The sequence below is a fragment of the Acartia tonsa genome, chromosome 7, assembly GCF_053477335.1.
Source record: "Acartia tonsa isolate MP-2025a chromosome 7, ASM5347733v1, whole genome shotgun sequence".
NCBI lineage: Eukaryota > Metazoa > Arthropoda > Copepoda > Calanoida > Acartiidae > Acartia > Acartia tonsa.
This window is the reverse complement of record NC_137266.1, coordinates 31,676,170-31,688,574: the sequence shown is the minus strand read 5'-3', so window position 1 is coordinate 31,688,574 and position 12,405 is coordinate 31,676,170. Positions and strand designations below refer to the sequence as shown.

The 12,405-nt window shown below is 33.0% G+C and overlaps 3 protein-coding genes across 5 annotated transcripts in view; 2 read left to right on the top strand and 1 right to left on the bottom strand.

Annotated features, from left to right (window-relative positions):
• The window catches only part of LOC145323576 (heterogeneous nuclear ribonucleoprotein K-like), a 156,733-nt gene that overhangs the window by 131,880 nt on the left and 12,448 nt on the right, over window positions 1-12,405 (bottom strand). The window lies entirely within an intron of this gene.
• On the top strand, window positions 135-3,895 carry LOC145323570 (uncharacterized). The gene is made up of 6 exons (XM_080165944.1): window positions 135-342; window positions 554-869; window positions 1,773-2,879; window positions 2,970-3,058; window positions 3,335-3,412; window positions 3,523-3,895. The coding sequence occupies exons 2-6, from the start codon at window positions 554-556 to the stop codon at window positions 3,892-3,894; spliced, it is 1,962 nt and encodes a 653-aa protein (XP_080022070.1). The 5' UTR covers window positions 135-342; the 3' UTR covers window position 3,895.
• Window positions 4,175-12,405, top strand: part of LOC145323571 (uncharacterized) — a 9,491-nt gene continuing 1,260 nt past the window's right edge. Inside the window, exons 1-8 of the mRNA XM_080165945.1 lie at window positions 4,175-4,453; window positions 5,452-5,967; window positions 9,188-9,262; window positions 9,918-10,035; window positions 10,284-10,562; window positions 10,678-10,877; window positions 11,073-11,160; window positions 11,941-12,019. Coding sequence (XP_080022071.1) covers window positions 4,177-4,453; window positions 5,452-5,967; window positions 9,188-9,262; window positions 9,918-10,035; window positions 10,284-10,562; window positions 10,678-10,877; window positions 11,073-11,160; window positions 11,941-12,019 — 1,632 coding nt within the window. The 5' untranslated portion in view covers window positions 4,175-4,176. The remainder of the gene's footprint in view (window positions 4,454-5,451; window positions 5,968-9,187; window positions 9,263-9,917; window positions 10,036-10,283; window positions 10,563-10,677; window positions 10,878-11,072; window positions 11,161-11,940; window positions 12,020-12,405) is intronic.

The window sequence follows — 12,405 nt, the reverse complement described above, 5'->3', positions numbered from 1 at the left end:
ATATTTGTGGTCAGAATGGTATAGTGTTGGCAGCTTATCCTCCCGGTAATGTCTGTATGCAGAATGCCGCACATTTTTTATACAGACAAAAATCGTCTTACATTTTTTATTGTTATTAAAATAATTATTAGTTCAGCGGCATATGCGCAATGTAAATAAAAAAAGCTTGGAAAAAGCTAAATTAAAATAAACAAAAAAATATAATTATCTTTTTTGGTTAAATATGCAATTAATTTTTACTATAAATGATCATACTGTATAATTTTCTATAAAAATATATTTAACACATAAATTATAATAGGTGAAAGTCCAAATTAGTAACAAGAAAAATATATACAATAGGTATATATATATATATGTTTGTGTACTTATAGGCACTATATTAAAAAACTTACTTAAAAATTAGAATTTATTAACAAGTTCAAGTTCTATCGAAAACCATCTTAAAGTAGGTTGGGGAAAATAGAAAATAGGTAAAACTTTTGAAGAATTCTAGTGATTAACATTGGACCATCATACCTATATAGATAGTTAATTATTCTTTGTATTTTAGATGGATCATTCTGTTATAATACAAGAGAACACAAATAGTCTGGTTGAAGTTAAAAATGAGATTGATATCAAGTCAGAAACCTTTTTAAAGCAGGATGATATTACACTTTATAAAGGATTATATGATCAAGTATTTCAATCCATAACTGAGGCTAATTTAAACTCCTTGAAATCAATAGAACTATCTCAACAACTTTGTGATATTGGGGATGTGAAAGATCATGATGAAACTGCAAAACATTTTACGGAAGTCATCGACCCTCTGAAAAGCGCAGTTGATTCTTTCACGCTTTCAATTAATGCGCTACACTTTATAGGTAAGACATTAATAACTAAATGACAAAAAAAAAACTCAAGAACATATATTAACGTGTCGAATTGGGCACTTTTTTTAATATTGGGCGGCCAAATTGCCCAAAAGGGTTTTGGGCGCCCAAAAGGGTTTTGGGCGCCCAAAAGTGATTTTGGGCACCCTTTTTGGGCAAATGTCGTAAAAAGGATATAAAATAGCCTAAAACCATCTTAGGACCTATAAAAGCTCCACTGGAAAGGAGAACCATATCGGTTCAGCAGTTAACGAAATCCTTCTCTAGATACAAAAAAGTATACTTATTTATATATATAGTTAACTAGCGGCTACGGCCCTAGAGGCCTCTAGGGGCACTTGAGGAGGGGAGAGTCAAATTTTATAATCCAATTGTTATAGGTATTAGATTTGAAAAGAAAAAGTAAAAAAATTTAGGGGGAGGATAATTTTTTTTTTTTTTTGGGGTGGGTTGGGTTTCCTACCCACATTTTTATTTTTAGTTTAAAAAAATTTATAATAAGTTTTTGGGGAAGTGTAATTTTTTACTAGGGGCGATTTCTCTTAGGAGGGTGGTGGTACCCTCCCCCCAAAAAGTTATAAACCTTCCCAGAACCTATGAGAAGCTACCCTGTTAAGGAGAACCCGATCGGTTCAGCGGTTAGCGAGATCCTTCGGTACAAACACACAAACAAACAGACACACATCCTGTTACTTTAGTATAAGGATATCACCCAAAAAATAGGCCCGCCCCCTATCATGCATTTATAGAGCATCAAATTCATAGAATTTAAATTTTGACCATGTAGTTTTAAAATTACAAGACATAATAATCTTACTCTTGTTTTATATGCATCTTTCAAAGACGTAATATTTTCATCTAAATTTACTATTAAAATCAATGTTCTGTTCATAGGAAAAACATATTTTTCAATCGAGGAAGAAACCGATTATAAACCTCCAGAGATCAAACACGAATCTGATATTAAAGAAGATGAAATTGAGAAAGCTGCAAGCCATATGTCTTATTACCCAGATTATTATGATGAATTTGACCAAGGAAGTGATTTGAATGAGGAACTAGACGAAAAGCTTTTGAATAAAGAAAGTAGATATAAATGTGAAATTTGTAAATATTCCACCACAGAGTTGAGATACTTGAAAAAGCACAAACAATGTCATGAAACTGGAAAATATAAATGTCAACAGTGTGATTATACAGATCACAAACCTTATTTATTAAAAACTCACATTCGAAAAATACATGATATTAAAAGTATAGAATACATTTGTGAAAGAGAAAATCCTGAAATAAAACACTATGTTTGTAACAAGTGTCATTATTCTAACACAGACAAATTGGCCTTGGAAGAACATTTTAAGCGGAAACATATACTTTCACGAAGTTCCTCAAATATGTCTGGGGAAGAAAAGTCTGAGGTTGTTAAAGAGGAAGAATTTATGGAAGAGGATGAAATAGAACCTCAAGATGTTGGTAATACATATCAATGTACCAGATGTGATTATATCGCTAAGAAAAGGGTGTATCTAGAGGATCATATGAGTGGAGGTAGAAAATTTACAAAATGTCCCTGGTGCGAATTACACTTTAAAATAACTCATGGAAAGGGTAAACTTGGCCGACATTTGACAACTGATCATGGAATGAAACGAACAAATGACCGATGGATATGTAATGATTGTGGACAAGAACTAGATAGGCTTCGCTATTTTCTGCACCATATGGCTAAACTTCATAAAGTAGGTACAATGCTTCACTGTGATCAATGTCAGTATTCTTCATATGACAGACAGAATCTTATCCACCACGCCAAGGATCACGATGTAGCTAGCCATCCCTGCCCGCAATGTAGTCACATGGCAAAGTCAAAGGCTAGACTAACTAAACATATTTATGACACACATAAAAAGATGGAAAGAGAAAAGAAAACAGCTCGGCCCCTTTGTACAATTTGTGGTAAATCATTTCATTCTGCTGGTGCTCTGGGAACTCATATTAAAGGTAAAATTTATTATTTTCTAGATAATTTTTTTTACCTGTTTTGGATCAATCTGGCTGTTGTTCATATAAAACCTAATAATTATTTTATAGGTATGCATAGCACTGAAAAACTAGAGTGTGAGAATTGTGATTATGTCACCCATAACCAACATAACATGAATCATCACATGAAAACAAGGAATGTAACATTTGCCTAAATTCAATTGTTTAGAATACAAGAAGTAAGTTGTCAGTCTGTCTTCCTGTTTAAAAAGGGGTAGGCGGAAGTGCCATTATTGAAATCAACACAAAATACATTAGCAAAAAAAGAGCACTTGGGTTTCACTTGCCAGTTGCATTGCATTAATGTGGTATAATATGGATCTTTGAAACAAACCGGCGAAGGAACTATATCTTATGCTAATTTTTGGACAAAATTTAAATCGTAAAAATGTTATCTATACTTTTGAAATAGGCATTTGGAGAAAAAGTTTTTGTGTGACCAATGTGATTTCAGCACAAGTACAAAATCTTTGCTTGGAGTTCATATCAAGGAAAATTCACATTTAAATTTTTTTTCTTCATACACCTACCTACCTAGAAAGCTTAATTTATTTATGTTTTCTTTTATTTAAAATTATAAATGTGAATTTGGTGTTTATAGAGTGTGCACCATAAAGTCCGATATACATGTGATGTATGTGAAAAGGATTTTATAGCCGAATCTTCTCTGAGAAGACATAAAGAAGTGAAGCATGGGAGCAGCGCAACAAAGTTTTCTTGTAAAGAACAAGGCTGTGAATATTCTACCCATTCATCATATAATCTGAGGATGCATGTTGAAAGGGTGCACGAGGGAATAAGATGGCCTTGTGATTTGTGTGATTATGTTGGTGGATATAAAGGAGACCTGACTAGACACAAAAAGATAGTACATGAAGGACTTTCATTAGTTTGCTCAATTTGTCAATTTAAAACGCCAAAAAAGTATCATTTAAAAGAACATATGCTCAAAGAACATAATGTAGATTTATGATACAAAATTAGTTTTCCATTCCCCAATGATTAAAATTATTACTAACAAAAATTATTTTTGTCTGACATTTCTATCACTTTAGATTTCTGTAAATTATCTGCCTATTGTCTATTATTTGGATATATATTTGTTACATAGATTAAAGCTTCATATGGAAACTAACAGTATTTCTTTAGGTAGTTATTATTTTTCAATGATATTTTGATATTTCAGACAAAAATATGTATTTCAGTATTGACAATTGAGTTATTTAACCTTATACGATATACTGAAGGCTTAAAAATGGATGAAAATTCGGAAACTGTAAAGGAGGATATTTGGGTAAAATCGGAAACTGCAGAAAACGTTACCTTGGAAAAAAAGCCTTTAATTAAAGACCTGTTCAGTCAACTATCTTCCTCAATAAATGAGTTGACCTTTACAACCTCTAAAGCTATTGAATTGGCACAAAAATTTTCTGATACATTGGAAGAAAAAGAAGTATCAGAACAGATTTGTTCTCCTCTTAAAAGTGCCTTCGAGTCATTCGGAGCATCTTTGAAGGCTCTTCAATTTGCAGGTAATAAAATACTTTTCTTCAGAGAATCAAATTGTTACACAATATTTGTGTTGCATTATATTTTTGGCAACAATTGTTAATCATTTTTTGTTTATGTTGTTATTATCTTTTGGATCAACTGCAGTTCACGGAAAAATATTCCTGGTAGCGAATATTTCTAAAAATCTATAAATTTTAAAGGCTGCTAGCTGCCAAACGGCTGAACGTACAGATCATACCCGCACACCATTTTAAGCGGCATGAGAAGGCCTTTAAATAATCTGGAATAGCCAAGATCCAATGATGCACATGGAAAGCTTCACTGAAGAAAAAACGCGTAAAATAGGTCTTTTTCGCTCATTTCTCTGCACTGCGAGATAATTATGCATTATTGATTTATGGCTATTCCAGATTATTTGTAGACCGTCTTATGCCGCTTATAACAGTGTGCGGGCATGATCTGTACGTCAGCTGTTTGGCAGCTAGCAGCCTTTAAAATTCATAGATTTTTTGTAAATATTCGTTCATCATCATCATCGCCATTTATCTCTTCTTTTCAGAGCATAGGCCACGCACAATGGTTCTCCATTTATCTTTGAATTGGGCCTCAGTATAGGCATCCACCTCTACGTCGTTTCCGAGCCTAAAGTTAAATTGGTCATTACTTTGGGCGGGTTGAACATAAGCGGTTTTTTTCTAGGGAAGGATTGTTAGCCACCCAAACCCCCTGGGCTGGGGGAAGTGTCAGCCGTTAATTAGTTCAAAACATTTTAAAAACTAATTTTCGAAAAAAGAAGAATTCTAAATGTTTCTTATCCAGAGGTTAGGTGTTCTTAATAGTAATTACACAACTCAGAGTAAAAACTACAGTGATGTAATCATTATTAAGTACGGACGTATAAGGTACCTATTTGTTGGCCCCTCCAAAAAAAAGGAAATCCACAAACAAACCCCCAAGTATTCGTTACCAGGAATATTTTACCGTGAACTGCAGGTGATCCTATCTTTTTATTTATAAGGTAAAGCTTTCTATGGGATTGAAGAAGATAGCAAAGATATTTTATATAATTTTCTGAAAGTGAGTGAAATTAAGAATGAAACAGAGAATGATATTAGTGTTACGTATGATGAACTTGATGGAATAGATGGCTTAGGTTATGACCAGTCTATGGAAGAAGAAAAGGAAAGTGAGGGAGAATTTGAATGTGATCATTGTGAATTTAGAACAACTGAAGCAAGATACTTGAAATATCACAAACAAAGTTCTCACGAAGTTGGAAGATTTAAATGTGAAGAATGTGATTATTTAGCTCACAAACCCTACATGATGAAATCACATATGACCAATAAACATAATAAAGAAAAGATAGAATATTTGTGTGAAAGAGAAAATATGGATATAAAACATTATGTTTGTCAACATTGTCACTATTTAAATACTGATAAATCAAAGCTGGAATCTCACATGGAAAGAAAACATATAAATGATCCAAATGAAAATGTTGTTCAAAAGAAAACGAAAAAATCAAAAAAAGGTTGGTGATATTCTGTTTTATTTAATTTATCCATTTTACTTCTTTATATATGCCTGTTGTGTAAAATACTTGTTATTTTAGTTGTGTCTTTTTGCTTTAGTTAAATAAGATAATATAATAATAGATTAGGTATATGATATCTTTCTGTCCTCCAATACCTATATATCTTTAAAAAGAGGGGAGGGGGGGGGGGGGGAGCGCAATGACATCTAAACTTAAACAGTGAGCAAAATGCAGGGTGACCACTATGTACGTTATGTTCAATATGTCCATATTGAACACCATTTTTATGTTTTTTGGTAGTTACGTTTTCGTTCGTTATTGATTTTTGTGCACAATACGAACATTTCAGAATACGTTATTGTACGTTTTTTTCTGTAATAAAATGTATGATTATTATTAGTAATCATTACCTTATGTATTTATATTTCAAAAAACAGGTATAAAATGTTAATCTTTGGTAAATACTCCCCCAAAAAATTATCTGCACGCTTCGCTCGCCAGTTCACTAATTTATCTCGGCATCTATGACGTCTTTGTAAAGCTTTCATAATATAGATAACTCAACTGAATCAAACCTTTCAGTAAATATAAAATAAAATTTCTTCGGGCAATTTCTCTTTGGAGGGTGCCAGGCCAGGGTACAAACCTTACCAGGACATATGAGAAGTTACACTTTAAAAGAAAATCATATTTGTTTATTGTTAGTGTGATAATTTTTAGTTCATTTTTGTGTTTTTATGTTCAAGAATGAGATACTACTATCCTATTCTCCATTAAAGTAAAGCTTCTGATAAGCCCTGAGATGGTTTTAGGCTATTTTATGCCCATCCATATTCCTTAGAATATAGATACCCTATATGCTAGGGGCGCAGCCAATAGTCTATAATACAAATTAGAACGATGTCTGTCTGTCTGAAGCTTAAAATCTCAGTAACAACTGAACCGATTGGGTTCTACTCTTCAGCGAATATACCTACTGGTCCTGTGGTGGTTTTAGGCTATTTTTTTGAAAGCTGGGACGGATTCCGGATCCCGGATTCGGATACGGATTGCCAACCCTGATTTTTTTTTTATAAATTTTACTTTTAGGTTAGGTAAGAAAACCCTGCGGAAATGGGATTTTAAGGCCTTTTTGGTTCATTTTTTGGGTCTTTTATTGTTTTTTCTCAAGTTTTTTCCTTAAATACACTGTGTCTATTCATAAGGACATTATTTAAGACTAGCTCAGTTACATTCAGTTACCAATCCAAACAGCATGCGAATACTGCGTATAATATAATAAAATAAATTCGAAGTTATTAGGTATTATGTTATTGTTTGTATTTTAGGGAAAATGCCTCGTAATTGTTTTTCTTTTTTGGCATTTCTTGTCTTGAAAAAAACAAACAAATATTTCCATCTCTTGAAAACTCTCCTCAGTAAATTTTTTTAAATACCTACCTATATGTGCGACAACACAGGAGGGGGGGTCATGGCGGTTCCCCACACCAATTACCTACTGGTTTTTGTTTACAAAAATTAAAAAAAAATTTGAAAATTTTAAGTGGGGATTTTTTTGGGTGGGGGGGGGGGGGTTGGGGTGACCCACTCCCCCAAGAAAATAGCTAAAAAAAACACCATTGCATAGGACGAGTAGGTATATTCATAGAAGAGTAGAGCCCAATTGAGATTTTATAAAAAAATGTAAATAAATTTTTTTGGGGGGTTGTTTTTGTTTGGTTGGGGGTGTCTTAACCCCCAAGAAAATAGCTTAAAACCATCACAGGACCAGTAGGTATATTCCCTGAAGAGTAGAGCCTAATTGGTTCAGCGGTTACTGAGATCTTAAGCTTCAGGCGGACAGACATCAAGCTACTTTTTATTATACTAGCGGCTTCGCCCCTAGCCTCTAGGGGCTTTGCCCCAAGAAGGTATAATTACATCTTCTATTACCTACCCAGCTGAAAATGCGAATGGATCGCAAATTTTCGTAAATAACTGGCGAATTCGCACAATTTGTTAAAATTCGTAAAATTTGTAAAAATTCGTTAAAATTCATAAAAATTTGTAAAAATTTGTAAAAAATTGTAAAAAATTGTAAATTAAATTACCTAAAAATAGACTTCATAGCGGTTCTAACGATATGCATAACATTTTTCTACTTTTAACACAAGCCGCGCAATTTCAATTTTAAAAAGGTACACATTTTTTTTTGCTCACCCTTTAGATAGCGGCTTCGCCCCTAGCCTCTAGGGGCTTTGCCCTATGAAGTAATGGGAAGTCAACCCTCCTAAATAGAAATATTCAAAAAAGTTATTCTTTGTTTAATTACTCTGTGGTAAAATTAAACCAAGGTTGTGCGCTGTATGCACAAAAATTTTAATTCGCTAAAATTTAACCCAGGTTGTTTGTCGTATACACAAAAATTTCAATTCGTAAAAATAAAACCTAGGTTGTTCGCATACACAAAAATTAAAATTTGTAAAAAAAATATTTAAAATTTTTTTTTGGAGGGGGGGATTCATGGGGGCTTCGCCCCATGGTGCAGTGGGGTTCCCCTACCCCAATTACTGGTTTTTGTTTACAAAAATTTAAAAAAATAAAAAATTTTGGAAGTGGGGAATTTTTTGGGGGATGTTGGGGTGTCCCACCCCCCAAGAAAATAGCTTAAAACTACCAGAGGACCAGTAGGTATATTCCCAGAAGGGTAGAGCCCAATCTGATCAGCAGTTACTGAGATTTTTAGTTTTTGGGGGGGTTGGGGGTGTCCCAAGCTACTTTGTATTATAGATTTAAGATGATTCAGCAAGTTGGGGATCAAAACTTAAAAACCTTTACTTTGATATATGACTACACAAACTTTAGAAAAAAATAAACTTTACCCCTGCGAGCCACCCTCCTAGCCCGCTGGGGTGGTCCCCGATTTGCTTAATCATCATAAAAGATGTCCTTATGAATAGACACAATGTATTCAAGAAAAAAAACAATTAGAGGAAAGTTTATACAACAATATAGGCTTAAAAACCCCATTCCGCAGGGTTTTTTTTACCTAACCTAACTGAAAATTTTAAGTTTTTTGCCCTTTAGATGTAGTACTAAGAGGACTAGGCTTATGTACCAAAATTCAAGAATCTAGCCCAATATTTAGACCATTTTGCTCACTGTTTAAGTTCAGATGTGATTGCGTCCCCTACCCCTCTTTACTATAAATGTATAATCAAGGGTTATTTATTTTTAGACTCAGCTGTTGTTAAACTTGAGGACAAAGAATCTGCCTATTTAAAGAAAGAAAAGTTTGATGATGTTGATAATGGTAAGTGACAGTTCCATGTGTAAGTTAGGGATTTTTATACAAATTATACTTTTATTAACAGATGTTTTATGTTGTTTATTAATCTAAGTGCCTACTAGAGCAAAGAATCCCAACCCCCTAATTTGAAATAAATTAAAATTAAGGATGGTATTTTTTTTGTGTGTAATATTAATCTGTATAAAATTGCGTGTATAATACACCAGATTTTTATGTACTTTAAGAAAGTGATACTCCCAGTTTACTAAAATAACGATACCCCCCATCCATTCCTTTTACCCAATCACCTCCCATCACACTGGATTAATGAACTGGTCATCAAATGTGGTCCATATTAGCAACCTAAATTGACGACAAATTTTCTCATTGGGAATTGGTATAATAGATAGAGGGTTAGCCATAAAAGAAATAAACTATTTTAACAAATAGGTTTTTTCTGTCATTTCTACATTTAGAGGGAAATCACCAGTAAAACTAATTATACACATTTTCATGTAACTTATACTTTCAACCTTTTTCCTCAAATTTTAACTTCGTTAATCACAAAAATTATGTATATATCTTAATTTCATGGTTATAGTTATTAATCGCTTGATTTTCATGATTAAATTTTACGAGACTTAATCTAGACTTGTTTAATGGATCAATTCATTTTTAGACCGAGACCTCTCAGCGGAAAATATAGAAGATGAAGGGCAGGGTGAGGACGGAAATGGAACTGTTTATCAGTGCTCAAGATGTGATTATTCTACAACAAAAAAATTCTGTTTTGAGGAATGATTGTTATGTTCACACATTTTATATTCGGGGTCATATCTCTTAGGGGAGGTAACAACAACCATGTCTAGTATTAATAGCTTTTAAGGCAAATTCCTTGGAAAACAAAATATAACTGGACAATGATATACATTTGAGCATAAAATATAGCAACATTTTATAGGTAAAAATTTCTAGAAAACTATTATGATAATTGGTAACTATTGCTCTTTCTAAAATAACAATCTTAATTTCTGAATTATCAGGATCATATAATGAGTACCCGAAAATACTTGAAATGTCCTTGGTGTGACATTCACTTTAAGTTTGATGTGCGAGGAAAGTTAGGTGACCATATATCCTCTGCACATGGTATACAAAAGGTTGAAGAAAAATGGATGTGTCCGGACTGTGGAGACATGAGAGACAATGTTAAAGAATTAATAAAACACTTAGCTAAAATTCATAATTTTGGAACAATGTTTCATTGTCAACAGTGCAACTATTCTTCATACATTTATAAGAATTTCTCTGCTCACTCCAAGGAAATTTTGCAATAATTATTAATGAAAATATTTAAAATAGCTACTTTCAAATAAAGTTACATAACAAGTAATGTTAGTTGGCTTTTTATTATTGCAAAATAAATATAAAAAACAGGACCATGACGAAGCCAGTTTTCCTTGTCCGCAATGTCCCCACCTTGCAAAATCTAAACATCGATTAACCAAGCATATTTATGATGTTCATAAGTTACAAGAAAGAAAGATACTTATGAAAGATGAACCAGTAGTTAGACCAGTTTGTGATATATGCGCGGAGTCTTTTTCAACAAAAGGTGCTCTAAAGACACATATTAAAGGTAAGAAAGACATTCTTAAATGCATGTTTCCTAAGGCTATTGAGCATTTTTCACTAATTATGTAAATTGACTTTCGTGTTTAAATTGAAAGCAAATTATCAGAATACAATTAAATACCTAAATACAATGTATTTTAAACATTATATATGCTTTTTAGTATATGCTTTTTTGGTAATATCATTTTGTTTGTTTAAGGTATGCACACAAATGAAGAAGTATCGTGCAAGCAGTGTGATTATGTTACTAAAAATCATCAGAATCTCAAACACCATATGCTAACAAGGATTGTAATATTAAATACATTTAGCCTCTATCTTTAAATACAAGCGTTACTTTCCTTCAAAGTGATTGGTAGACACAGAACCCCCCACCCCCTCACCTTGAAAAGAAATTAGAAATAAGATGGGGGTTGCTTTTTTATGCCCCTTCACTATGGGGGCTACCCTCTATAAACTAACCTAACATGACCTAGAGTTTTACCACATTAAAATACTGTCCCTATTTTCAATTTTTCTCAAAATAAGGAGGGTGGGGGCGCTTTCTGTGCTTGACTTGGCGGCTTAGGGGGTTCAGCCAAATTTTAAAAATAGAATAGCTTACTTATGTTTATATTTTTCTATTTGTCCTTTTATTGAACCTTTTTCTACTATAGACTTAGTCTGAAGATCGAGGTCGGGGGTAACACCAAATTAATTTGATATTTAGCAGTTGTTTGCGTCATCTTAAAGCATAACCCCACGCCCAAAAAAAATGGGTCATGGAAAGAAAACGAAGCTGCGGGTTTTACGCATTTTCACAGTAGCTTTTGAAAGGTTATTTTAGGTTAGAGCCCCCGCAGGTGCTGGAAATAGGAGATAGCAGCTGTGTAAAAGCGACGAAACCCGAAACTTCGTTTTCTTTCCATTATTCAAAAAATCTTCCTAATTTATATTATAAAATAGTGGTTCCCTAGGCATGTAATTAAATCGGTTATTGAAATTTTAAGCCCTAGACAATAACAAAAAACCCTACCTACAACTTTATATAACAGGACGAAATAAGTATTACAATAATAATTGTATAGACACGAAGAAAAGAAATTTTTATGCACCCAATGTGATTTTATTACTGCTATCAAACCAAATCTAGATGCTCACATAAAGGAAAATAACGCCTTTATCCTAAACAGTATTATTTTTTAGTGCCCCACTCTTTACACTTCTTAGATCTTAGAATAGTAAATTTGCTTATGGACTCTTTAATTTAATACAAACCTAAACTTTAAAATTGATGAGATACTATCATTTCTTCAGATTAGATAAATAATTCAGCATCAGATCCGCTTTCCTTGTTTAATGATGGCCTTTTTTGACAGGGGCCTACTTTAATCCAGGCCTAATGATTAACAATAAGAAGTGAGGAAATTATTATTACCTCTTCAGTGATGTTGTAGTATAAACAATTTATTTACAGGAATGTACTCGTTTAATCTAACTTCGTACTCATTAAACCCCTATAGAACTAATATATGTATGTTATAAATTTTTAA

Bases quoted from the DNA above. Each gene is read 5' to 3' on its own strand.
- LOC145323570 (XM_080165944.1), top strand. From the start codon at position 554: ATGGATCATTCTGTTATAATACAAGAGAACACAAATAGTCTGGTTGAA. The intron at 2,880-2,969 runs GTAAAATTTATT...ATTATTTTATAG, and splicing joins TCTGGGAACTCATATTAAAG to GTATGCATAGCACTGAAAAA. The intron at 3,059-3,334 runs AATGTAACATTT...TTTTGAAATAGG, and splicing joins ATCATCACATGAAAACAAGG to CATTTGGAGAAAAAGTTTTT.